The sequence below is a fragment of the Oncorhynchus tshawytscha genome, linkage group LG16, assembly GCF_018296145.1.
Source record: "Oncorhynchus tshawytscha isolate Ot180627B linkage group LG16, Otsh_v2.0, whole genome shotgun sequence".
Classification (NCBI taxonomy): domain Eukaryota; kingdom Metazoa; phylum Chordata; class Actinopteri; order Salmoniformes; family Salmonidae; genus Oncorhynchus; species Oncorhynchus tshawytscha.
This window is the reverse complement of record NC_056444.1, coordinates 88,379,499-88,403,837: the sequence shown is the minus strand read 5'-3', so window position 1 is coordinate 88,403,837 and position 24,339 is coordinate 88,379,499. Positions and strand designations below refer to the sequence as shown.

The 24,339-nt window shown below is 46.1% G+C and overlaps 1 protein-coding gene across 1 annotated transcript in view; it reads right to left on the bottom strand.

Annotated features, from left to right (window-relative positions):
- Positions 1 to 16,488, bottom strand: part of LOC112238662 (selenide, water dikinase 3-like) — a 29,649-nt gene extending 13,161 nt beyond the window's left edge. The window contains exons 1-7 of the mRNA XM_042299872.1: positions 16,043 to 16,488; positions 13,094 to 13,197; positions 12,481 to 12,588; positions 3,455 to 3,609; positions 2,030 to 2,120; positions 1,668 to 1,767; positions 675 to 887 (exon numbers count right to left, since the gene is read on the bottom strand). Coding sequence (XP_042155806.1) covers positions 675 to 887; positions 1,668 to 1,767; positions 2,030 to 2,120; positions 3,455 to 3,609; positions 12,481 to 12,588; positions 13,094 to 13,189 — 763 coding nt within the window. The 5' untranslated portion in view covers positions 13,190 to 13,197; positions 16,043 to 16,488. The remainder of the gene's footprint in view (positions 1 to 674; positions 888 to 1,667; positions 1,768 to 2,029; positions 2,121 to 3,454; positions 3,610 to 12,480; positions 12,589 to 13,093; positions 13,198 to 16,042) is intronic.
- Positions 16,489 to 24,339: the final 7,851 nt, after the last annotated feature.

The following is a 24,339-nucleotide window of genomic DNA, read 5'->3' as shown; positions in this document are numbered from 1 at the left end:
AGCAGCAGTGTAGAAATCTCAAATTAGAAACCTTTGGTTGAAGTTTAATCAAACAGTATAAAACAGGCCTCCCAAGTGCATCGCAGTGCTAACTGTGCCACTACAGATTCTGGGTTCGAGTCCAGGCTCTGTCTCAGCCGGCCGCGACCGGGAGACCTATGGGGCGGTGCACAATTAGCCCAGCGTCGTCCGCGTTAGGGGGAGGGTTTGGCAGGCAGGTATGTCCTTGTCCCATCACGCACTAGCGACTCCTGTGGTGGGCCTGGGCGCAGTCCACGCTGACGCGGTTGCCAGGTGCACAGTGTTTCCTCCGACACATTGGTGCGGCTGGCTTCCGGGTTAAGCAGGCATTGTGTCAAGAAGCAGTGCGGCTTGGTTGGGTTTCGGAGGATGCACGGCTCTCGACCTTCGCCTCTCGAGTCCATACGGGAGTTGCAGCGATGAGACAAGACTGTAACTACCAATTGGATACCAGGACATTGGGGCGAAAACAGGGTAAATAGATGAATAAAAACACTGAAACCATCAGAATGGAGAAAGACCCAATGAAATCACTTTGAATGTATGTGTTGACACCCTGGGTTCACTCATTAAGCAAATGAAGTACTTTGATTACTCAAAAACACAAAATAAATATTGGTAGATGATATTTTGGCCAAGCTCTAGTGTCCTACCAGATGTCTCCGAGGACGTCCCCCCCAGCAGGTTGAAGATGTTTCCATAGGCCTTGCTGATGGCGGCCATCTTGGCAATGATGGGGAGGTTGTGGATGACGAAGGCTACCTCAGCACGTTGCATCGTCGCTAGGTTACGGGCGTGCCCTAGCAACCCAAACCCAGTCACGTCTGTTGCAGCGTGGGCCTGGAACCTGTGCATGAGGCCTGCCGCTGTGATCGCACACAAACACACAGTGGGTTGTTACAGACTAGGTTGTTGTGTGTGTTATGTTAATGTGTGTGTGGAGGGGGGTGGGGTGCCTCGTCAGTTTTTTAACTGAATGCAATCAACTGAAATGTGTCTTCCACATTTAACCCAACCCCTCTGAATCAGAGAGGCGTGTCTTCCACATTTAACCCAACCCCTCTGAATCAGAGAGGCGTGTCTTCCACATTTAACCCAACCCCTCTGAATCAGAGAGGCGTGTCTTCCACATTTAACCCAACCCCTCTGAATCAGAGAGGCGTGTCTTCCACATTTAACCCAACCCCTCTGAATCAGAGAGGCGTGTCTTCCACATTTAACCCAACCCCTCTGAATCAGAGAGGCGTGTCTTCCACATTTAACCCAACCCCTCTGAATCAGAGAGGCGTGTCTTCCACATTTAACCCAACCCCTCTGAATCAGAGAGGCGTGCCTTCCACATTTAACCCAACCCCTCTGAATCAGAGAGGCGTGTCTTCCACATTTAACCCAACCCCTCTCAATCAGAGAGGCGTGTCTTCCACATTTAACCCAACCCCTCTCAATCAGAGAGGCGTGTCTTCCACATTTAACCCAACCCCTCTCAATCAGAGAGGCGTGTCTTCCACATTTAACCCCTCTGAATCAGAGAGGTGTGTGCGGGGTTGCCTTAATTGATGGCTTGGGGATTCGAATCAACGGCCTTCCAGTTACTGGCCCAAAGCGCTTAATCGCTAGGCAACCTGTTATATTAGTGTGTGTGTTACCTGTGCGGTTGAGTGTTGCCATGGAGAACATGGCTTCCTGGTAGGCCTGCTCCACTTCCTCCTTAGAGACCACTAGCTTGATCTTATTCCACCTTTCTGGCTGCGCGCACACATACACACACACACACACACACGAGAGAGGGAGAGAAGTAGGGATCGAAAGAGGAGAGATTATTTACCTATTTCAATGACTTCCCCAGAGAGAAAGTGAAGACAGACCAGGAAGCTAGAATATCACCTACCTGGTCCAGCCACCAGATAGACAGTATTATGGTATAGTACCTGGTCCAGCCACCAGATAGACAGTATTATGGTATAGTACCTGGTCCAGCCACCAGATAGACAGTATTATGGTATAGTACCTGGTCCAGCCACTGGTGAGCGTTGACAGCTACCTGGGTTCCTAGAGGCTTGGTCAGCACCAACACGTCCCCCGGTACTGCACTGTCTGGCCTACACACACAGTAAGACACAGTATTGACAAGGACACTCTCCATTAGAATTGATCCTGTTTGGCCCGACTCTCTAACATCAAGGTTACCAACAAGAACTGATAACACCCTGACCCCAGTCTGAACAGAACACCCTGATAACACCCTGATCCCAGTCTGAACAGAACACCCTGATAACACCCTGACCCCAGTCTGAACAGAACACCCTGATAACACCCTGACCCCAGTCTGATAACACCCTGATAACACCCTGACCCCAGTCTGAACAGAACACCCTGATAACACCCTGACCCCAGTCTGATAACACCCTGACCCCAGTCTGATAACAGAACACCCTGACCCCAGTCTGAACGGAACACCCTGACCCCAGTCTGAACGGAACACCCTGACCCCAGTCTGAACGGAACACCCTGACCCCAGTCTGAACAGAACACCCTGATAACACCCTGACCCCAGTCTGAACGGAACACCCTGACCCCAGTCTGAACGGAACACCCTGACCCCAGTCTGAACAGAACACCCTGATAACACCCTGACCCCAGTCTGATAACACCCTGACCCCAGTCTGAACAGAACACCCTGATAACACCCTGACCCCAGTCTGAACAGAACACCCTGATAACACCCTGACCCCAGTCTGAACAGAACACCCTGATAACACCCTGACCCCAGTCTGAACAGAACACCCTGACCCCAGTCTGAACGGAACACCCTGACCCCAGTCTGAACAGAACACCCTGATAACACCCTGATAACACCCTGACCCCAGTCTGAACAGAACACCCTGATAACACCCTGACCCCAGTCTGAACAGAACACCCTGATAACACCCTGACCCCAGTCTGATAACACCCTGACCCCAGTCTGAACAGAACACCCTGATAACACCCTGACCCCAGTCTGAACAGAACACCCTGATAACACCCTGACCCCAGTCTGAACAGAACACCCTGACGCCAGTCTGAACAGAACACCCTGATAACACCCTGACCCCAGTCTGAACAGAACACCCTGATAACACCCTGACCCCAGTCTGAACAGAACACCCTGATAACACCCTGACCCCAGTCTGAACAGAACACCCTGACCCCAGTCTGAACAGAACACCCTGATAACACCCTGACCCCAGTCTGAACAGAACACCCTGATAACACCCTGACCCCAGTCTGAACAGAACACCCTGATAACACCCTGACCCCAGTCTGAACAGAACACCCTGATAACACCCTGACCCCAGTCTGAACAGAACACCCTGATAACACCCTGACCCCAGTCTGAACAGAACACCCTGATAACACCCTGACCCCAGTCTGAACAGAATACTCCCTCTCTTACATGATGAACTCGTTGGGTTGGCAGACGACCGAGGCCACACCCCCTATGATGATCCAGGGGTTGACCACCGTCTGGCCGCCTGTCACCGAAGTCCCGCCCTCCTCCGCCGCGTCACGGAAACCACGGATCATCAGAGGCATCACACGCTCACGATCCTGCACACACACACGCGGTTATCATTTCATCACGACCAACTAGCTCCCAGTTCTGCAAGTTACACTGACTAGGCACAACTTCAGGAACAAACACACACACACACCACACACACCACACACACCACACGCACCACACACGCAGAGAGGTTGCGTCACATGGAAGTCAGTCTAAAGTCTGATATTTGTAGATTAGTGGGTTTATGAATTAACAGGCAACTGTTCTGAATCCCCTTCAGACACCCTGCTACACACAGCATCAGGTTAACAACAAATCCATTTATTGGTCACATACACATATTTAACAGATGTTATTGTGGGTGTAGTGAAATGCTTGTGTTCCCAGCTCCAACAGTGCAGTAGTATCTAACTAAATGCTTGTGTTCCCAGCTCCAACAGTGCAGTAGTATCTAACTAAATGCTTGTGTTCCCAGCTCCAACAGTGCAGTAGTATCTAACTAAATGCTTGTGTTCCCAGCTCCAACAGTGCAGTAGTATCTAACTAAATGCTTGTGTTCCTAGCTCCAACAGTGCAGTAGTATCTAACTAAATGCTTGTGTTCCCAGCTCCAACAGTGCAGTAGTATCTAACTAAATGCTTGTGTTCCTAGCTCCAACAGTGCAGTAGTATCTAACTAAATGCTTGTGTTCCTAGCTCCAACAGTGCAATAGTATCTAACTAAATGCTTGTGTTCCTAGCTCCAACAGTGCAGAAGTATCTAACTAAATGCTTGTGTTCCTAGCTCCAACAGTGCAGTAGTATCTAACTAAATGCTTGTGTTCCTAGCTCCAACAGTGCAGTAGTATCTAACTAAATGCTTGTGTTCCTAGCTCCAACAGTGCAGTAGTATCTAACTAAATGCTTGTGTTCCTAGCTCCAACAGTGCAGTAGTATCTAACTAAATGCTTGTGTTCCTAGCAGTGCAGTAGTATCTAACTAAATGCTTGTGTTCCTAGCTCCAACAGTGCAATAGTATCTAACTAAATGCTTGTGTTCCTAGCTCCAACAGTGCAGTAGTATCTAACTAAATGCTTGTGTTCCTAGCTCCAACAGTGCAGTAGTATCTAACTAAATGCTTGTGTTCCTAGCTCCAACAGTGCAGTAGTATCTAACTAAATGCTTGTGTTCCTAGCTCCAACAGTGCAGTAGTATCTAACTAAATGCTTGTGTTCCTAGCTCCAACAGTGCAGTAGTATCTAACTAAATGCTTGTGTTCCTAGCTCCAACAGTGCAGTAGTATCTAACTAAATGCTTGTGTTCCTAGCTCCAACAGTGCAGTAGTATCTAACTAAATGCTTGTGTTCCTAGCTCCAACAGTGCAGTAATATCTAACTAAATGCTTGTGTTCCTAGCAGTGCAGTAATATCTAACTAAATGCTTGTGTTCCTAGCACTGCAGTAATATCTAACTAAATGCTTGTGTTCCTAGCTCCAACAGTACAGTAGTATCTAACTAAATGCTTGTGTTCCCAGGTCCAACAGTACAGTAATATCTAACTAAATGCTTGTGTTCCTAGCTCCAACAGTACAGTAGTATCTAACTAAATGCTTGTGTTCCCAGCTCCAACAGTACAGTAGTATCTAACTAAATGCTTGTGTTCCTAGCTCCAACAGTACAGTAATATCTAACTAAATGCTTGTGTTCCTAGCAGTGCAGTAATATCTAACTAAATGCTTGTGTTCCCAGCTCCAACAGTAGTATCTAACTAAATGCTTGTGTTCCCAGCTCCAACAGTAGTATCTAACTAAATGCTTGTGTTCCTAGCTCCAACAGTAATATCCAACTAAATGCTTGTGTTCCCAGCTCCAACAGTAGTATCTAACTAAATGCTTGTGTTCCTAGCTCCAACAGTGCAGTAGTATCTAACTAAATGCTTGTGTTCCTAGCTCCAACAGTAGTATCTAACTAAATGCTTGTGTTCCTAGCTCCAACAGTAGTATCTAACTAAATGCTTGTGTTCCCAGCTCCAACAGTAATATCTAACTAAATGCTTGTGTTCCCAGCTCCAACAGTAGTATCTAACTAAATGCTTGTGTTCCCAGCTCCAACAGTAGTATCTAACTAAATGCTTGTGTTCCCAGCTCCAACAGTAATATCTAACTAAATGCTTGTGTTCCCAGCTCCAACAGTGCAGTAATATTTAACAATTCACAACAATACACACATCTAAATGCAAAGAACGGAATTAAGAAATACATAAATATTAGGACAAGCAACGCCGAAGTCTGGAGTGTGTGTGCTCACACTGTAGCAGCACAAAACATGGTACACACATTATTGGACACAGACAACGACACACAGGGGGGCAAGAAGGTGGAGACAACGACACACAGGGGGCAAGGAGGTGGAGACAACGACACACAGGGGGCAAGGAGGTGGAGACAACGACACACAGGGGGCAAGAAGGGGGGCAAGGAGGTGGAGACAACGACACACACAGGGGGGCAAGGAGGTGGAGACAACGACACACAGGGGGGCAAGAAGGTGGAGACAACAAATAGGGCTGCAAGGGGTCGGAAAGTTTACGGTAAATTTCCATGGGAAGTTAATTTGGGGAACTTTGCTTAAATTCATTTTAAAAAATGTATAAACTTATAACAGTGAACTTTTTTTGTGGGATACACATAAGGCAAATCTACATTGTGGCATATTGCAATTGCAACCCTGCATGCACAGTGCATTCTTCCATCACATGTACAGCTGATTCTGGGGCGGCAGGTAGCCTAGTGGTTAGAGTGTAGGGGCGGCAGGTAGCCTAGTGGTTAGAGTGTAGAGGAGGCAGGTAGCCTAGTGGTTAGAGTGTAGGGGCGGCAGGTAGCCTAGTGGTTAGAGTGTAGAGGTGGCAGGTAGTCTAGTGGTTAGAGTGTAGGGGCGGCAGGTAACCTAGTGGTTAGAGCGTAGGGGAGGCAGGTAACCTAGTGGTTAGAGCGTAGGGGAGGCAGGTAGCCTAGTGGTTAGAGCGTAGGGGAGGCAGGTAGCCTAGTGGTTATAGTGTAGGGGCGGCAGGTAGCCTAGTGGTTAGAGTGCAGAGGTGGCAGGTAGCCTAGTGGTTAGAGTGCAGAGGCGGCAGGTAGCCTAGTGGTTAGAGTGCAGAGGCGGCAGGTAGCCTAGTGGTTAGAGTGTTGGCCTAGTAACCGAAAGGTTGCTGGATCGAATCCCCGAACTGAGAAAGTAAAAATCTGTCGTTCTGCCCCTGAACAAGGCAGTTAACCCACTATTCCTAGGCCGTCATGGTAATAAGAATTTGTTCTTAACTGACTTGCCCAGGTAAGGTTAAATAATTAAAAATACAATTCTCAAGATCTTGCACACTAATGAGATGCTATTGAAACCACTGCACTGTCTGAGCCATGCTTTCTGGTAAGTTTTGATAACAATACTGGGTAGGGTGAAGATATTTTATATGACATACATTATATTTTTTAAACTAGTAAATAGTAGCCTACAGCAAAGTGTGTTTAAATAATTTTCTAACTCGTTAACAATTTCTTCTAGTTAGTTTCTGCTACCATGTGGGTTTTAGCTGGCTTGAGCCTGCTAACTGAGGAGTGTTATTTCACCTGTTTCCATACGTTTCATTTTAAAACATTCACACAAAGGAGTTCTAACTGCTTAACTATCTGTACATGGAATTGTATGTTGTTTTTTAAACTAATTTTTTCTAATCTTTACAGGAAAATGCCACGGGCACTATCTGATGTGTGGAGACATTTCACTGCAGCCAATGTAGAAGGAAAAGCTGTGTACATTTGCAAATACTGCGCCAAATCATATGTGAAGAAGGCAACAAAGATGCAGAATCATCTGGCCAAGTGCATAAAGTTCCCTCAGCGCTAACAACAAGCAACCTCTGACAAAAGTCCCTCTACTTCTATTTGAAGTGAAAATGATGACTCAGATACCTTATCGATAGCAACAGCTCATGGTCCTCCTAGAATCAGAAGTTTGTTTTAACTCAATTGAGGAATGTAGTCAGAGAAATGCTGATGAATGTCTTGCTCGAGTTGTGTATGCAACTGGTTCACCTCTGATGCTCACAGGCAATGTGTATAGGAAGAGATTTCTGAATGTTCTTTGCCCAGCATACACCTCTCCAACCAGACATGCTTTTCTACTCATTTGCTGGATGCAGAGTTCAACAGAGTTGAAGTGAAGGTCAAGCAAATCATAGAGAAAGCAGATTGTATTGCAATCATCTCTGATGGGCGGTCGAATGTTCATGGGCAAGGAATAATTAACTACATCATCTCCACCCCTCAACTTGTATTCTACAAGAGCACAGGCAAGGGACAACAGACACACTGGTCTCTACATTGCAGATGAGCTGAAGGCAGTCAATGACCTTGGACCACAGAAGGTAGTTGCACTGGTGACAGACAATGCTGCAAACATGAAGGCTGCTTGGTCTAAAGTGGGAGGAGTCCTACCCTCACATCACATCCATTGGCTGTGCTGCTCATGCATTGAATCTGCTCCTCAAGGACATCATGGCACTGAAAACAATGGATACACTCTACAAGAGAGCCAAGGAAATGGCTAGGTAGGTGAAGGGTCATCAAGTTATAGCAGCAATCTACCTCACCAAGCAAAGTGAGAAGAATAAGAGCACCACAGTGAAGCTGCCCAGCAACACCCGTTGGGGTGATGATGCCATCATGTTTGACAGTCTCCTGGAGGTGCAGGAGTCTCTCCAAGAAATGGCCATACCACAGTCTGCCGATATGGACAGCCCCGTCAAGAGGATCCTCCTGGATGATGTATTTTGGGAGAGAGTGGTAAGCAGCCTGAAACTCCTGAAACCTATAGCAGTAACCATTGCACGGATTGAGGGAGACAATGCCATCCTGTCTGATGTTCAGACTCTGCTTGCAGGTTTAAGGAGAAATACACCCTGCCCACTTCACTGTTGCTCCAAGCAGAGGAAACTGCAGTTCGGAAATACATCAAAAAGCGTGAAGACTTCTGCCTGAAGCCCATACACACCGCAGCGTACATGTTGGACCCCAAGTATGCTGGCAAGAGCATCCTGTCTGGTGCAGAGATCAACAAGGCCTATGGTGTCATCACTATCGTGTCTCGCCACCTTGGCCTGGATGAGGGCAAGGTTTCTTTGCAGTCTGGCGAAGTACACATCCAAGGGCTTTGGGATGGAGACGCAATATGGCAGTCATGCAAAACACAGAGTGGCAAGAAAAAGTATGTGAACCCTTTGGAATTACCTGGATTTCTGCATGAATTGGTCATAACATTTGATCTGATCTTCATCTAAGTCACAACAACAGACAAACACACTGTGCTTAAACCAATAAAACACACACACAAATTGTATTTTTCTTGTCTATATTGAATACATCATTAAAAACATTCACAGTGTAGGTTGGGAAAAGTATGTGAACCCACTAGGCTAATGACTTCACCAAAAGCTAATTGGAGTCCAATCAATGAGATGAGATTGGAGATGTTGGTTAGAGCTGCCTTGCCCTATAAAAAAAAAAATCACAAAATTTGAGTGCTATTCGCAAGAAGCATTGCCTGATGTGAACCACACCTCAAACAAAAGATCTCAGAAGACATAAGATTAAGAATGGTTGACTTGCATAAAGCTGGAAAGGGTTACAAAAGTGTCTCTAAAAGCCTTGACGTTCATTGGTCCACGGTAAGACAAATTGTCTATAAAGAAAGATCAGAAAGATCAGCACTGTTGCTACTCTCCCTAGGAGTGGCTGTCCTGAAAAGATGACTGCAAGAGCACAGTGCAGAATGCTCTATGAGTTTAAGAAGAATCCTAGAGTGTCAGCTAAAGACTTACAGAAATCTCTGGAACATGCTAACATCTATGTTGACGAGTCTACGATACGTAAAACACTCAACAAGAATGGTGTTCATGGGAGGACACCACGGAAGAAGCCACTGCTGTCCAAAAAAAACATTGCTGCACGTCTGAAGTTTGCAAAAGAGCACCTGGATGTTCCACATCGCTACTGGGAAAAATATTCTGTGGACAGATGAAACTGTAGTTGAGTTGTTTGGAAGGAACACACAACACTATGTGTGGAGAAAAAAAGGCTCAGCACACCAACATCAAAACCTCATCCCAACTGTAAAGTATGGTGGAGGGAGCATCAGACAGCTTGCTATCGTCGACGGACGAATGAATTCACAAGTTTATCAAGAAATTTTGCAGGAGAATGTAAGGCTATCTGTCCGCCAACTGAAGCACAACAGAAGTTGGGTGATGCAACAGGACAACGACCCAAAACACAGAGGTAAATCAACAACAGAATGGCTTCAACAGAAGAAAATACGCCTTATGGAGTGGCACAGTCAGTGTCCTGACCTCAACCCGATTGAGATGCAGTGTCCTGACCTCAACCCGATTGAGATGCAGTCTCCTGACCTCAACCCGATTGAGATGCAGTGTCCTGACAACAACCCGATTGAGATACTGTGGGATGACCTCAAGAGAACGGTTCACACCAGACATCCCAAGAATATTGCTGAACTGAAACAGTTTTGTAAAGAGGAATGGTCCAAAATTCCTCCTGACTGTTGAAAACCTATAATTGTTTGTGTGTTATTAGTTTAAGCAGACTGTCTATTGTTGTGACTTAGATGAAGATCAGATCAAATTTGATGACCAATTTATGCAGAAATCCAGGCATTTCCAAAAGGGTCACACACTTTATTTATTTTTTTACACCATCTCATCAGCCACCTGGTGGAAGGGACTTTGTGGATGTGAGGCTCTTTTCCCTGTTGCCTCCATCATCCTCCTCCTCCAAATCCCACCATCATCAGCTGCCTCAGAGCGCAACTGGTCCTTGTTTGGGAACACACACACACACACACCAAAGCACGCAACAGGCTGACCAATATAAGGGTTGAAAAATTGGTGGCCATCCGGGCAAATTTGAGGCTTTTTGAGCCTGACAACGAGTTATCCTCAACAAGGTTGGAAAGTGACAGTGAAGATGAAGCCTCAGAGTGATGTTCAAGAGGTGGACATTGAGGAGGTCCTGGAAGCCTGAGAGGAAGACAACCAAAGCTTTAGTTTATAGATTATCATTTTACAGATGTTGAAAACGTTTTTGGGAGATGTGATGGACCATTGGGGATCATTTCCTTTTGTTGTACAGTGAAATCATCCCATGTGATGATTCAACTCATTTAATTAAAGTTCATTCCCACCTCTGTATATTTACCAAAATGTGCAACCCTAACATTACATCACACAAAGCAGCTGCAACTGTCAGTAAGTGTCCATGATTGAGTCTTTGAATGAAGAGATTGAGATAAAACTGTCCAGTTTGAGTGTTTGTTACAGCTCGTTCCAGTCGCTAGCTGCAGCGAACTGAAAAGACGAGCGACCCAGGGATGTGTGTGCTTTAGGGACCTTTAACAGAAAGGGACTGTCAGAATGGGTGTTGTATGTGAAGGATGAGGGCTGCAGTAGATATCTCAGATGTGGGGGAGTGAGGCCTAAGAGGGTTTTATAAAAAAGCATCAACCAGTGGGCCTTTTAACAGGTATAAAGAGAGGATCAGTTTACAGAGGAGTATAGAGTGCAGTGATGTGTCCTATAAGGAGCATTGGTGGCAAATCTGAGGGCAGAATGGTAAAGAACATCTAGCCACTCGAGAGCACCCTTACCTGCCGATCTATAAATTACGTTTCCGGAATCTAGCATGGGTAGGATGGTCATCTGAATCAGGGTTAGTTTGGCAGCTGGGGTGAAAGACGGATTGAGAAAACCAAGTCTAAATTTAACTTTAGCCTGCAGCTTTGATATGTGCTGAGAGAAGGACAGTGTACCGTCTAGCCATACTCCCAAATACTTGTATGAGGTGACTACCTCAAGCTCTAAACCTTCAGAGGTAGTAATCACACCTGTGGGGAGAGGGGCATTCTTCTTACCAAACCAAATTACCTTTGTTTTGGAGGTGTTCAGAACAAGGTTAAGGGATTAAGGGAAGAGAAAGCTTGTTGGACACTAAGAAAGCTTTGTTGTAGAGCATTTAACACAAAATCTGGGGAGGGGCCAGCTGAGTATAAGACTGCATATAAATCTAGATCTAGATCTGCATATAAATGGATGAGAGAGCTTCCTACTGCCTGAGCTATGTTGTTGATGTAAATTGAGAAGAGCGTGGGGCTAGGATCTAGCCTTGGGGTACTCCCTCGGTGACAGGCAGTGGGGCTAGGATCGAGCCTTGGGGTACTCCCTTGGTGACAGGCAGTGGGGCTAGGATCGAGCCTTGGGGTACTCCCTCGGTGACAGGCAGTGGGCCTAGGATCGAGCCTTGGGGTACTCCCTTGGTGACAGGCAGTGGGGCTAGGATCGAGCCTTGGGGTACTCCCTTGGTGACAGGCAGTGGGCCTAGGATCGAGCCTTGGGGTACTCCCTTGGTGACAGGCAGTGGGGCTAGGATCGAGCATTGGGGTACTCACTTGGTGACAGGCAGTGGGGCTAGGATCGAGCCTTGGGGTACTCCCTTGGTTACCGGCAGTGGCTGAGACAACAAACGCATTTTGATTTGATTTTTTAAAAAGTTTACGTTCAAACGGCTCTTAAACCCGCGACATACGCTTAGTTTCCTTAAACGGGTCACCATTTAGGTAATACACTTCTAGTGTTAACGTGCAGAATACCCAGGCTTTTACGACAGCAGAAATCAGTTAAACAGATAGAGAATAAGTCAGAATTGGGGTTAGCAATTGTAGATGGGCCAGGGTGTACATGCACATTTCCAGATATCATCAGCAGTAATACAATCAGGGCACGGCAGAAAACAGGGAGAGCTCTGCAGAGTTGATTTATAACATTTGAATGTGCATTAGGCTGGCAACAACCTCATATTACACAACAATACCTACCTGCTCTGACATCTTCTGGCTGACACTGAGTAGCATCAGCATGTTGTCACACTCTGTGATGCCCATAGCATAGAGATCACTGAGGACATTAGCACACGCTATCCTTCCCTGGGGGGCGAGAGAGAGAGCAATGTGGGGAAGGAGAGAGAGCGAGAGATGGTGGAGAGATGTGGGGAAGGAGAGAGAGCGAGAGGTGTGGGGAAGGAGAGAGAGCGAGAGATGTGGGGAAGGAGAGAGAGCGAGAGATGTGGGGAAGGAGAGAGAGCGAGAGATGGTGGAGAGATGTGAGAGAGAGAGAGAGAGAGATGGTGGAGAGATGTGGGGAGGAGAGAGAGAGATGGTGGAGAGATGTGGGGAGGAGAGAGAGAGAGATGGTGGAGAGATGTGGGGAGGAGAGAGAGAGATGGTGGAGAGATGTGGGGAGGAGAGAGAGAGAGACATACAATCTCGTAAAGGATGGGTCACCAACTGGCGATTTGACAAGAAAATTAAATGTCATTCACTCATACAGATATAAGTTGGGGCATAAAGCATAAATCATGCCCTAAGACATGTTAGGAGATGAGAGGTTACAATGGAGGTCAGGGGTTAAAGGTCAGGTGTCAGAACTCACCATCATGTAGGGGTCCTCCACCAGAGGGTAGAAGAAGTCTGTAGTTTGGACCAATGAGAGGCCTCCATGTCGCAGAGGCACCACACAGGAGTCCATGCCTATACCTTCACACGCACACACACACACACTTTAACAATATTCATGCTACCATGGTATGCAATGATTGACTGATTGATTTATGAATGGGGATGAAAGTAAGGAAAGAAATTCCACAAATGTATTTTTAACAAGGCACACCTGTTAATTGAAATGCATTCCAGGTGAATACCTCATGAAGCTGGTTGAGAGAATGCCAAGAGTGTGCAAAGCTGTCATCAAGGCAAAGGGTGGCTACTTTGAAGAATCTCAAATATGAATTCAATTTTTTTGGTTACGACATGAATCCATGTGTTATTTCATAGTTTTGATGTCATCACTATTATTCTACAATGTAGAAAATAGTAAAAAATAAAGAAAAATCTGGAATGAGTAGGCGTGTCCAAACTTTTGACTGGTACTGTGTGTTGCAAGTGGATGAACATGAGTGGGTAGCCTAATGTTGCAACCTGGTCTCGAAGCATTATATTATTCTGTATGTAATGGGGCGGCAGGTAGCCTAGTGGTTAGAGCGTTGGACCAGTAACCAGAAGCTTTCTGGATTGGATCCCAGAGCTGACAAGGTAAAAATATGTTGTTCTATTCCCCTGAACAAGGCAGTAATAACCCCACTGTTCCCCTGAACAAGGCAGTAATAACCCCACTGTTCCCCTGAACAAGGCAGTAATAACCCCACTGTTCCCCTGAACAAGGCAGTAATAACCCCACTGTTCCCCTGAACAAGGCAGTAATAACCCCACTGTTCCCCTGAACAAGGCAGTAATAACCCCACTGTTCCCCTGAACAAGGCAGTAATAACCCCACTGTTCCCCTGAACAAGGCAGTAATAACCCCACTGTTCCCCTGAACAAGGCAGTAATAACCCCACTGTTCCCCTGAACAAGGCAGTAATAACCCCACTGTTCCCCTGAACAAGGCAGTAATAACCCCACTGTTCCCCTGAACAAGGCAGTAATAACCCCACTGTTCCCCTGAACAAGGCAGTAATAACCCCACTGTTCCCCTGAACAAGGCAGTAATAACCCCACCGTTCCCTGAACAAGGCAGTAATAACCCCACCGTTCCCCTGAACAAGGCAGTAATAACCCCACCGTTCCCCTGAACAAGGCAGTAATAACCCCACCCTTCCCTGAACAAGGCAGTAATAACCCCACCCTTCCCTGAACAAGGCAGTAATAACCCCACCCTTCCCTGAACAAGGCAGTAATAACCCACTGTTCCCCTGAACAAGGCAGTAATAACCCCACCGTTCCCTGAACAAGGCAGTAATAACCCCACTGTTCCCCTGAACAAGGCAGTAATAACCCCACTGTTCCCTGAACAAGGCAGTAATAACCCCACTGTTCCCCTGAACAAGGCAGTAATAACCCCACTGTTCCCCTGAACAAGGCAGTAATAACCCCACTGTTCCCCTGAACAAGGCAGTAATAACCCCACTGTTCCCCTGAACAAGGCAGTAATAACCCCACTGTTCCCCTGAACAAGGCAGTAATAACCCCACGGTTCCCCTGAACAAGGCAGTAATAACCCCACGGTTCCCCTGAACAAGGCAGTAATAACCCCACGGTTCCCCTGAACAAGGCAGTAATAACCCACTGTTCCCCGGTCCTCCGTAAATAAGAATTTGTTCTTAACTGACTTGCATAGTTAAATGAAAGGTTAAATTACATTTTAAAAAATGTAAATCCGAGACACTCCACTTAGTATGATACGTTAAGTTTGGTTTGGTTACTTATTAAGGCAAAAATGAAAGTATGGTGGCTGGCTAAATGGGGGGGTCGTTAAAACGTCTAGCAGCCCAAAGGTTGCTAGATGTTCACGTTATACGCCCACATCAACATCGAATCATGGACAACTTTAGCTACTTTGCATGTTAGCTAATCCTTCCACTAACCCTTTAACTTAACCCTAAGTGAGCTATCTAATGTTAGCCACCTAGATAATTTTTGTAACGTAAGGTTGGAATTTGTAACACATCTTATGAAATGGATCTGGGACAGTGTTTCTTAATCCTGATCCCGGGGACACAAAGCGGTGCACGTTTTAGTTGTTGCCTTAGTGCTAAACCGGATTCAAATCATCAAAGCTTGATGATGAGTTGATCATTTGAATTAGGCAAACACAAAACATGCACAGCCTTTGGGTCCCCAGGACTAGGATTAACAAACACTGCTCTAGGCCATCCACAAACTAATACATACCATACGAAACGTAACATATCATACTAAATGGAGTGTCTCGGATGTACGTGCAGAATAATACGAAATGATCTGAGACCAAGTTGAGTAAAGGAGCCCTTTTGAAGTGATTGATAAAAATATATAAAAAATAAAAAAATCATGACTGGTTGATTATGCCACAATTAAAAATGTAATACATTTTCAAAGTTAAATGACATTATGAATAGGCCCACAGAGATCCTATTGAATTAATATGGGTTCTATATGGAATTCTATGATTAGGCCCATCATTTCTGGGTTCCAGTACCGGAAATAAATAATACTTTCACCCCTGTTTATTACCTAGACAACGTTATTCATTTACTAAACAGCAGTTAGCTAGACACCATCAACAGTCAGCTATCTGGCCTTGCATCAGAGATGCTAAGAGATAAGGCGCACCGGGACAGCCCTACCTTCAGCTAGCATACATACTGCTAGTTGGCTAGAGAAGGGACTTGTTTGTTAGCAGGCTTATATGGCTACATTGCTAACTTAGCTACGACATAGTTAACTAATCAGCTTATGTTAGTTTGATAATAATAATATAAAACAAGTTAGCTACATTAAATAACTTGACAAGTTTACTTGAAAACGAATATAATTTTGCTAGCTATGCTAACGAGCTAGCTACCTAGTCGGGGGCCAGCGGAGGTGTTGTTGGGAGTGAGTTGTCCGAAATCGGTGCCTTGGTCCCCGGTTTCCCCGGGCCGGTGAGGCTCCAGTCCCGCCAGGAGTTTGAGCAGCGTCTCCTGGGGGACCTTGCATCCTCATCCCTTCATATCCGAGAAGCCCGTCAGGCGGAAGCCGGCGTCCAGGCCATGCTCTTCGGGACGGAAAGGCTTGTATCCCGGGGGGAAGCATGATTCTGTCCCCGCCGAAGCATCAGCCGGTGGGGTGGGAGGAGAGGTAGCTGACATTGCTGGGTAGTTAGCGGTCTGTTTGGAGGATAGCTCGACAAGCTATAGTTCAGATCCAAGCAACAGAGAAGAGGAAAGCGTGTGTGATGAATAGATACAAAGATTATGGATATACTGACAAGATACATGTATCTCCGTCCCACCAATGGGAGTTCGTTGTCCACAAAGTGGCTCAGTGGGCCGTCTAGCTCCCGCCTATCCTTTCTTTGGATTGGTGGATACATGTCCATATTGTAATCCTATTTTTAATATTTGAATAGGGTTGGTGACGTCACCGCATGTATCCAATGGTGAGAGCCTTTATGTCATGAATATGCATAGCCATCTCGATTCAACGTTGTATGGGTTGTCACGTGTCCTACTTATTTCAGTTCAAGAGTAACAGCTAATGCACTACGAACTTATATTTGGTCAAATAAATCTCACTTAGCTAATAAGCAATTCATTTTATTGTCGACCAAATTCGACACTCTCATTGACTTCCATACAAAAACTCCTTGCTTGGTGAGCGAAAAAACAAACAAAAAAACGCCACATACTGGAGGGAGAGAGATTTTCCACCGAGTTGGCCTCTCTCGTCCTCTTCCTCTCTGGTAGATATGAATGGAGAGAGTGACGATCTGTGCGTAATGACATCACTGACACACACCGCGTTCAAGACAGCTGGGAACTCGGAACACTCGGACATCAAATCAAATGTGATTGGTCACATACACATGGTTAGCAGATGTTATTGCGAGTGTAGCGAAATGCTTGTGCTTCTAATTCCGACAGTGCAGTAATATCTAACAAGTAATATCTAACAATTCCCCAATTCCCCAACAACTACCTAATACACACAAATCTAAGTAAAGGAAGGGAAGCATTTCGCTACACTCGCATTAACATCTGCTAACCATGTGTATGTGACAAATAAAATTTGATTTGATTTAAAGGAATGGAATTAGAAGGTATATAAATATATGGATGAGCAACGTCAGAGCGGCATAGGCTAAGATGCAATAGATAGTATAGAATACAGTATATACATATGAGATGAGTAATGCAAGATATGTAAACATTATTAAAGTGGCTAGTGTTGACAGTGTGTTTAGGACAACTGGGAATTTGGGAAAAGTAGCTCCGACTGGGAAAAATCGTTTTGAACAGTCATCCACCACATAACTCTCAGTCAAACACTCTGGGATCATATTAGAGCTTGTAGAGAAATGCTATTTCTTATACAGGTGACCAAACTATTGTTAATACAGGGCTACAACTCAAAGTAAAGCTTATGGGGTCCCCTACAGGATAGCTCCCGCATTACACTAATTGCCAAAACCAGCGCACACACACATAATCTCCTTTTGTAGCTGAACATTGTGTGCCCGAAGAGGATTCTACGATGACGGACAGACAACTGAGCCAATGGCGGAAGACTACAGACTACACCCCAGCTGAACCAATCCAAAGATCCGATCTTCCAGAATCAACCTACTTTCTGTTCTATATATAAGTGGTGTATTGATTGTAACGGCCTCTTTGCCTGCAGTTCCGTACGAACCAGCGGAGGAGCCGTATTTACGCTGTTCTAGATATCTTCACTCTGAATAAACTGTCGCTTGTCATACAATTTACCACCTTGTCTGAATCGATCCTTGACCGACTCGCCCGTCTACATATCTAATTTCTAACAAGCTCCAATTTGAAAATCACTGACGTCACGATTTGACCTCGTTTTTTCCAAGTTCCTGAAAAAACACACACACACACACACACACACACACACACACACACACACACACAACACACACACACACACACACACACACGGCTTGTTCGAAATTGCAGCCAACAGTGCAGACGACTACGAACTGATCTACAAATCACCTTGCATCATAAATAACAATTCATTAATATTTGTGGATCAATAAGTCAGTCACCATTTACCCACAATGCATCATGGATTTGACTGCTCTCTAGAACGTAGCCAATGAGAAGGGTGCAATTTCCTGAATTAGCAGGAACCCCTCTTTATAATTCTATTGTCAATTTTTAGGCTATGACTCCGGTACACAGGCGGGTAACCTAACGTACAGTAGCAGGCATAAAAGAAAATGCCTGAGCGGAGTTCCCACATCTGTTTTTCAGAGGAAAAGGAAGCTACGTTGAATTAGCTGTATCACAGATGTAGAATCATGGATAATTGAGTTACGGGGTGTTTCAGGCTCATAAAAGACACCCTCGTCCAGTTACCCTCGCCTCATAAAAGACACCCTCGTCCAGTTACCCTCGCCTCATAAAAGACACCCTCGTCCAGTTACCCTCGCCTCATAAAAGACACCCTCGTCCAGTTACCTCGCCTCATAAGACACCCTCGTCCAGTTACCTCGCCTCATAAAAGACACCCTCGTCCAGTTACCCTCGCCTCATAAAAGACACCCTCGTCCAGTTACCTCGCCTCATAAAAGACACCCTTGTCCAGTTACCCTCGCCTCATAAAAGACACCCTTGTCCAGTTACCCTCGCCTCATAAAAGACACCCTCGTCCAGTTACCCTCGCCTCATGAAAGACACCCTCGTCCAGTTACCCTCGCCTTATGCCCTTGGGGGAATCCCCGCAGCCATATTTGACGTAAGCCTCCTCCTCGTTTTTAATGGAGTTTGAGAGTGTACAATTATGTTCACTTCGGGGCTAGATCTAGGGTTGCTTGAGAGGGTAGGAGATGTTGAGGAAGGAGTAGATTCAGTTGTAAGTGAACATTTAACAACACAATACCATGCTTTCTTGAATATATTCCCAGATGGATCTAAGGACCCTAAACAGGGAGGATAGGAGCAGCTTTTAGTGTTCCTGAGTTTTAGATGGCAGTGACAAAAAGAGCAACGGATCATTTATCTGTTTACACAGTGGAGTTATTGGCCATACTATTGGCTGCAGAGTGGGAGGAGGTGGTGGACGTTATCGCCAACAGGCTCTCAAACATCCTAATGTTGAGATGGAAAAGTTCATCAGTAAAGCAGAAGCCAAGAGTTGTGGAACAGGGAGGGAAAGGGAAGACACCTGTATAAGATCCAGGATAAGGTAGAGGCAGGGAGAGACAGGGAAGACACCTGTATAAGATCCAGGATAAGGTAGAGGCAGGGAGAGACAGGGAAGACACCTGTATAAGATCCAGGATAAGGTAGAGGCAGGGAGAGATAGGGAAGACACCTGTATAAGATCCAGGATAAGAAGAGGCAGGGAGAGACAGGGAAGACACCTGTATAAGATCCAGGAAAAGGTAGAGGCAGGGAGAGACAGGGAAGACACCTGTATAAGATCCAGGAAAGGGTAGAGGCAGGGAGAGACAGGGAAGACACCTGTATAAGATCCAGGAAAAGGTAGAGGCAGGGAGAGACAGGGAAGACACCTGTATAAGATCCAGGAAAGGGTGGGGGCCGAGAGGTCCTGAGGCTGAGAGAGAAAGGAGGAAAAGTGTAGTCACACGGCTGAGACTGGGAAACACAAGGCTGAGACTGGGAAACACAAGGCTGAGACTGGGAAACACAAGGCTGAGACTGGGAAACACAATGCTGAGACTGGGAAACACAATGCTGAGACTGGGAAACACAAGGCTGAGACTGGGAAACACAAGGCTGAGACTGGGAAACACAAGGCTGAGACTGGGAAAGCTAAGACTGGGAAACACAAGGCTGAGACTGGGAAACAATAAATTGTTGTGGAAACATCCGCCTGGGAGATGTGATCATTATCAGGAGGAGATGGAGACTATTTCAGGGCGATATGGGAGGGAAAGGGAGCGATTGTTATTAGATTTGAGGAGTTATGGGGTGGAAGAGTCTTTTTCTACATTGTAGAATAATAGTGAAGACATCAAAACTATGAAATAAAACACATGGAATCATGTAGTATTCTTCAAAAAACCACCCATTTCCTTGATGACAGCTTTGCACACTCAATGATGATGGCCTGAAGCCCAAACTGCTGATGATGGCCTGAAGCCCAAACTGCTGATGATGGCCTGAAGCCCAAACTGCTGATGATGGCCTGAAGCCCAAACTGCTGATGATGGCCTGAAGCCCAAACTGCTGATGATGGCCTGAAGCCCAAACTTGATCCTGAGGCCCAAACTGCTGATGATGGAGAAGCCCAAACTTTGATGATGGCCTGAAGCCCAAACTGCTGATGATGGAAAGGCCCAAACTGCTGATGATGGCCTGAAGCCCAAACTGCTGATGATGGCCTGAAGCCCAAACTGCTGATGATGGCCTGAAGCCCAAACTGCTGATGATGGCCTGAAGCCCAAACTGCTGATGATGGCCTGAAGCCCAAACTGCTGATGATGGCCTGAAGCCCAAACTGCTGATGATGGCCTGAAGCCCAAACTGCTGATGATGGCCTAAAGCCCAAACTGCTGATGATGGCCTGAAGCCCAAACTGCTGATGATGGCCTGAAGCCCAAAGGGCTGATGATGGCCTGAGGCCCAAACTGCTGATGATGGCCTGAGGCCCAAACTGCTGATGATGGCCTGAAGCCCAAACTGCTGATGATGGCCTGAAGCCCAAACTGCTGATGATGGCCTGAGGCCCAAACTGCTGATGATGGCCTGAAGCCCAAACTGCTGATGATGGCCTGAAGCCCAAAGGGCTGATGATGGCCTGAAGCCCAAAGGGCTGATGATGGCCTGAAGCCCAAACTGCTGATGATGGCCTGAAGCCCAAACTGCTGATGATGGCCTGAAGCCCAAAGGGCTGCTGATGATGGCCTGAAGCCCAAAGGGCTGCTGATGATGGCCTGAAGCCCAAACTGCTGATGATGGCCTGAAGCCCAAACTGCTGATGATGGCCTGAAGCCCAAACTGCTGATGATGGCCTGAAGCCCAAACTGCTGATGATGGCCTGAGGCCCAAACTGCTGATGATGGCCTGAGGCCCAAAGGGCTGATGATGGCCTGAGGCCCAAACTGCTGATGATGGCCTGAGGCCCAAACTGCTGATGATGGCCTGAAGCCCAAAGGGCTGATGATGGCCTGAGGCCCAAAGGGCTGATGATGGCCTGAGGCCCAAAGGGCTGATGATGGCCTGAAGCCCAAAGGGCTGATGATGGCCTGAGGCCCAAAGGGCTGATGATGGCCTGAAGCCCAAACTGCTGATGATGGCCTGAGGCCCAAAGGGCCGATGATGGCCTGAGGCCCAAACTGCCGATGATGGCCTGAGGCCCAAACTGCCGATGATGGCCTGAGGCCCAAACTGCCGATGATGGCCTGAGGCCCAAACTGCCGATGATGGCCTGAGGCCCAAACTGCCGATGATGGCCTGAAGCCCAAACTGCCGATGATGGCCTGAAGCCCAAACTGCCGATGATGGCCTGAAGCCCAAACTGCCGATGATGGCCTGAGGCCCAAACTGCCGATGATGGCCTGAGGCCCAAACTGCCGATGATGGCCTGAGGCCCAAACTGCCGATGATGGCCTGAGGCCCAAACTGCCGATGATGGCCTGAAGCCCAAACTGCCGATGATGGCCTGAAGCCCAAACTGCCGATGATGGCCTGAAGCCCAAACTGCCGATGATGGCCTGAAGCCCAAAGGGCTGATGATGGCCTGAAGCCCAAACGGCTGATGATGGCCTGAAGCCCAAACTGCTGATGATGGCCTGAAACCCAAAGGGCTGATGATGGCCTGAAGCCCAAAGGGCTGATGATGGCCTGAAGCCCAAACTGCTGATGATGGCCTGAGGCCCAAAGGGCTGATGATGGCCTGAAGCCCAAAGGGCTGATGATGGCCTGAGGCCCAAACTGCTGATGATGGCCTGAGGCCCAAAGGGTTGATGATGGCCTGAAGCCCAAAGGGCTGATGATGGCCTGAAGCCCAAACGGTTGCATTTTCTTTGGGCACCATGATATATTCTATAGGCACCATGATATATTCTTTGGGCACCATGATATATTCTATAGGCACCATGATATATTCTATGGGCACCATGCTATCTTCTATGGGCACCATGCTATATTCTATGGGCAGCATGATATATTCTATGGGCACCATGCTATATTCTATGGGCACCATGGTATATTCTATGGGCACCATGATATATTCAATGGGCACCATGATATATTCTATAGGCATTATGGTACAGTATATATTTTATAGGCACCATGATATATTCTATGGGGCCATTATATATTCTATAGGCACCATGATATATTCAATGGGCATTATGGTACAGTATATATTCTATGGGCACCATGATATATTCTATAGGCACCATGATATATTCAATGGGCATTATGGTACAGTATATATTCTATGGGCACCATGATATATTCTATAGGCACCATGATATATTCTATAGGCACCATGATATATTCAATGGGCATTATGGTACAGTATATATTTTATAGGCACCATGATATATTCTATAGGCACCATTATATATTCTATAGGCACCATGATATATTCTATGGGCGCCATGATATATTCTATGGGCACCATTATATATTCTATGGGCACCATGATATATTCTATGGGCACCATGATATATTCTATAGGCATTATGGTACAGTATATATTCTATAGGCACCATGATATATTCTATGGGCACCATGATATATTCAATGGGCATTATGGTACAGTATATATTTTATAGGCACCATGATATATTCTATAATGGGCATTATGGTACAGTATATATTCTATAGGCACATGATATATTTTATAGTGATATATTCTATGGGCACCATGATGATTCAATAAATATCTTTATTTTGCATTCTGTATACTTCTGGCCCTTTGGAATGTGTTAACTAACCCTCCAGATGAGCTTCAATGCCAGACAACTCTCCTTCCGTGGCCTCCAACTGCTCTTAAAAATGCAAGTAAAACTAAATGCATGCACTTCAACCGATCGCTGCCCACTCCTGCCCGCCCGTCCAGCATCACTACTCTGGGCGGTTCTGACTTAGGATATGTGGACAACTACAAATACCTAGGTGTCTGGTTAGACTGTAAACTCTCCTTCCAGACTCACATTAAGCATCTCCAATCCAAAATTAAATCTAGAATTGGCTTCCTATTTCGCAACAAAGCTTCCTTCACTCATGCTGCCAAACATACCCTTGTAAAACGGACTATCCTACCGATCCTAGACTTCGGTGATGTCATTTACAAAATAGCCTCCAACACTCTACTCAGCAAATTGGATGCAGTCTATCACAGTGCAATCCGTTTTGTCACCAAAGCCACATATACTACCCACCACTGCGACCTGTATGCTCTCGTTGGCTGGCCCTCGCTTCATATTTGTCGCCAAACCCACTGGCTCCAGGTTATCTACAAGTCTCTGCTAGGTAAAGCCCCGCCTCATCTCAGCTCACTGGTCACCATAGCAGCACCCGCCCGTAGCACGCGCTCCAGCAGGTATATTTCACTGGTCATCCCCAAAGCCAATTCCTCCTTTGGCCTCCTTTCCTTTCAGTTCTCTGCTGCCAATGACTGTAGCGAACTGCAAAAATCTCTGAAGCTGGAGACTCATTTCTCCCTTGCTAGCTTTAAGCACCAGCTGTCAGAGCAGCTCACAGATCACTGCACCTGTACATATCTCCTCTGTAAATAGCCCCTCCAACTACCTCATCCCCATACTGTATTTATTTATTTTGCTCCTTTGCACCCCAGTATCTCTACTTGCATACTCATCTTCTGCACATCTATCACTCCAGTGTTTAATTGCTATATTGTAAATATTTTGCCACTACAGCCTATTTATTGCCTTACCTCCATTATCGTACCTCATTTGCACACACTGTATATAGACTTTTTCTATTGTGTTATTGACTGCATGTTTGTTTATTCCATGTGTAACTCTGTGTTGTTTGTGTTGAACTGCTTTGCTTTATCTTGGCCAGGTCGCAGCTGTAAATGAGAGCTTGTTCTCAACTGGCCTACCTGGCTAAATAAAGGTGAAATATTATAATTTATTTTAAATTCAGTTTTGTATCTACTCCTTGTTTTGAAGTTGTGCCGGTCTCCATC